Source organism: Pteropus vampyrus, unplaced genomic scaffold (genome assembly GCF_000151845.1).
Source record: "Pteropus vampyrus isolate Shadow unplaced genomic scaffold, Pvam_2.0 Scaffold23, whole genome shotgun sequence".
NCBI classification, from domain to species: Eukaryota; Metazoa; Chordata; class Mammalia; order Chiroptera; family Pteropodidae; genus Pteropus; species Pteropus vampyrus.
In genome coordinates, this window is record NW_011888804.1 from 11,915,956 (window position 1) to 11,919,774 (window position 3,819).

At 55.0% G+C, this 3,819-nt stretch overlaps 1 gene segment (V, D, J or C); it reads right to left on the minus strand.

The window, feature by feature from the left end:
- Positions 1–1,764: 1,764 nt before the first annotated feature.
- LOC105289428 overlaps positions 1,765–3,819 on the minus strand; it is a 6,527-nt gene continuing 4,472 nt past the window's right edge. Inside the window, 1 exon segment of the C gene segment in view lies at positions 1,765–2,217. Within this exon segment, the coding sequence occupies positions 1,898–2,217 (320 nt within the window).

A 3,819-nucleotide genomic window follows, 5' to 3' on the forward strand; every position in this document is an offset into this window, starting at 1 on the left:
ACAGATGATGGTGTCGAGATCCCTTCGCAGACCTGGGAACCGGGGAGGTCCTGGAAGCCACCACATCCTCAGCAGAAGAGATGGAGGAGGATCAGGGGGTGGGGATGGGAGTGCAGGTGCGGGGAGAGTCACCTTTCCCTCAGGACCCCGTCACTCTGTACTGTCTAAGCCCCAGTATCTCTGCCCCAGGCTGGGCCAGACTGAAGGTGCAGTGGGATGGTCACTGTTGGTCCCTTTCTGTGCCTCACGTTGGCATCTGCCGCGTTGCCTGGGTGCATGGGCTGAATTCCTGCAGGAAGGCCCCGGTCACGGCCCTGCAAAGATAAGGAAGCCATCACTACTCCAGCACCTCTTTGCTATGAGCTTCCCCTGTGTGTCTGTTGTCCCCTTACATTTCTTCTGAATCACACGTGTCCCGGTTCATTCATGTCGCTAGGACAAGTTCAACCCATAACCTGTGACATACGTTGTACCCCTGGATGAACCTGAATGCTGTGTGTGAGGCCCCAATACCCAGGGCGTCAGCTTGCATTCCAGTCCCCGAATGTCATCTGCAGATACGCAAGTGTCACACGGGCCTGGATCCTTCTCTTTGCGACAAGCGTCATGCTCTGTAAGCCCTCTGCGATCTGTCTCCATGTGCCTGCTGTTCCTGGCCAGATCCTGCCGTGAACTTCCTCAGGGCTCCCGGTCTCGCTCTCAACCTGGTCAGGAACGTCCCTGCCCTTTCACTCGTCAGTGGTCACACCAGGACACCCAGAGCCCGTGGCCTTTGATGACTGGCTATTCTTTGTTCGTGTCCTTCCTGAGTCCCCTCCTCAGTACCTGCTTCCCCAGCTCTTTCAGAACCTCGCAGAGAAATGATCTTCATGGCCATGTGCTGAATGGACATGCGTTTCCATGAGCATCTTGTGAGTGTCTGTTTATGTGTATTTGCGTGTGTGTTTGTGTGTGTGTGTGTGTGTTTGTTTGTGATAGCACAGTTTTTATTTCTAAGCAGGTGAATCGGTTTACATGGTAGTTAATGGCCCATTTCTTGATCCGGATGCTTGATTTTGACATGCAGTTCACAGCAGGCCACCTGAGAAGAAATGGTCATCAGGGTTTGTGGTGGAGTCAGCGGAGGCTGGCCCGTAAGGTGATGAGAGAGCTGACATGACTTCTCTCCCAGGGGACTTGAACACAGCTGGGACCCCTGTGAGAGACATGAGGTAGGAAGGTCCCCACGGATGAGAATGGAGTGAATGACTAGGGTCCGGGGACTGAGAGTCCTGTAATTTGTGGGACATTATGGGCCTGAAGGACTGGGCAGAGTGTCTGTCCCAATAAAGTAGGACAAGGCGAAGATCCTAAGGAGGAAATCTGCAGACTTTGAGGCTGGGGATTTCCTGGAAAGCCTAAAAAGTAGTGGAAGGCACGTGAATTGCAAGACTTGAGGAATCCCGGGAAGGGAGCCCAGGCTCTCTCCTGGAGACCGTGGGGACCGAGAGGAGTGGGCCTCGGGGGTGGACAGGGTCCACACAGAACAGTGAAATTAGGGAAGGTGCCTAGTTGGGTTGTCCTATGTTGTGCTACCTGTATCCCCTATTCTGGAACATTCTCTGGGCGATTCAGGATGAGAGTGAATCTTCCCCTCGGGGAAACAGGGCGACTCCTTCCACTGGCTCCTTTTCCACAGGGCCAGGAGGATTCTGAAACCGGAAATGATGGAGTGAGGACAAAAATGCGTAAATCAAGAATGAGCAGAGAGCATGATGTCTGATTGATAATAGCACATTTTATTGAGAGTTATTTGGGTAAAGGAAGAGGCCGACTGGGGGTTGGGAGAAGAGATAGTCTGGGAGTCTTTAAGCAGTAGCTGCCCCCGAGCTCCAAGAGCTGGATGGGTCGGAGGGTCCTAAGAACACTGTGAGGGGGTGAGAGTCTTCTCCACGGTGCTCCCCTCGTGCGTGACCTGGCAGCTGTAGCTGCTCCTCGATTTCCAGCTTTCAGGCGTCAGGCTCAGGTAGCTGCTGGCCGCGTACTTGTTGTTGCTCTGTTTCGAGGGCTTGGTGGTCTCCACACCTTGCGTGACGGTGCTGCCGTCCGCCTTCCAGGCCACCGTCACAGCGCCGGGGTAGAAGTCATTGATGAGACACACCAGTGTGGCCTTATTGGCCTTGAGTTCCTCAGAGGAGGGCGGGAACAGAGTGACCGCGGGCGCAGACTTGGGCTGACCTGCGGGGTGAGGGAGGGACAGGAGGTCAGAGGTCTGGTCTCCACTGTGGGAGCTGCTGACCTCAGTCCTCGTGTGGGTACAGCTCTCCCAGGTCCAGGGCGTGGACCCCAGTCTGCCCAGTGCTCTACCTTGCTCTTGGCCGGGATGGGTGGTGACGGTCACCTCCTGTTGGAGAATCTCACTGCCTGACTCTTGGCAACGCTGCGCCCCTCGTTTCTCTCAGGTTCTCAGTTCTCCTGACCGACTGCAGCACTGGGCTATCCTGGGACTGCCTGGCCTCACCTTGACCCTGCATCTTTCCTGAGGACTCTGTCTGTCTTGGGGCATCTTTCGGTCCCCGAACTGCCTGTCGTCCGTTCCCAAGTGTCCTCGAAACAGGTCATCTGTCTGTCCTGGCCTTAGACTCTCCTTTCTTTCAGGAAGGGAGATACTTGCTCACAGTCCCCCTGACACCATCGTTGAAGTCCCTGATTCACTCCCCACAACCACACTCCAGGGCGCTCAGCACCCGGGCTGAATTCTAGGGTGTCAGTGAATGTCCCTGGGAGGTGGCTGTTCTGGTCTTAGTCTGTATTTTCGGACGCCTTTCCTGTTCCTATGATTTATCCTGGGGGAATTCCTCTGTCCTGGGACCTTGTCACCTGTCCCAAAACAGGTCCCCAACACAAGTATCTGTTCTGAGAAATCTCTTACCATGATGATAGTTGTGAGGCTCCCTCTGGGGCCTGAGTGTCCTGACATCTGTCCTGTATAAAAAGTCCTGCCTCGTTTGGAGCACAGGCAAAACCCCAGCACCTACGGTCGTCTCGTCAGAAGTTCTCCCTCCGTCTTTGTCCACTTTGTCTTGCTTCCTCCTCATCCCCTTCATGTCCTCAACATAAAGTTCCTCTCACTATCTACGCACTAGCTCCAACCTATCACCCAGAAAGGACAGAGCCCAAGAGTGACACACACACATGTGTAGTTTAGCAGATCTCAGCCTGCTTCCCACATCCCCTGGCCTTGGCTCAGGAGCCAGAGCCCCCACTCCCACGGTCCCACGGCCCTTTCATTCTCCCAGGACCCCAGGACTCAGAGACCCTGAGGCAGTCGGACATTGTGGAGCCCAGAGCTGAAGTCCCCTGGGGAGGGAGCTTCAGGTCAGAGTGAAAAGTGGCATGAGATGTCCCTGAGATTGCCCTATCCTGTCCCCACCACGGTCCTTAGAAGCAAAACACGGTAGAGGATGCTGAAACGGGCAGACAGAAAAGGTGAAGGTCAGAAGGCCAGAGCCATTCAGACCCCAGAACTAGACTGGACGACAAGGAGAGGAAAATCGACCCAAACTTCAGTGTGGACCCCAGGAAGGAGGGAAAGGGAGAGACTCACCTGTGACGGTCAGCTGGGTCCCTCCGCCGAAAAAAGCACACAGTGACACAGCCTCGAACACAAACCTCTTTTCACCCACTTTACCCCCTGCCCAGGCCCATCTGCAGCTGCACCAGAGGCCCAAAGTCCAGCCTCCTCGTCACGGGTGGTGATCGGGCAGATGGCTGGGTAAGAAATGGTGACTCTGAGGAAGGAATTTCAGGGCCATGGAGTTTTAGGATTTTCCATGTCCT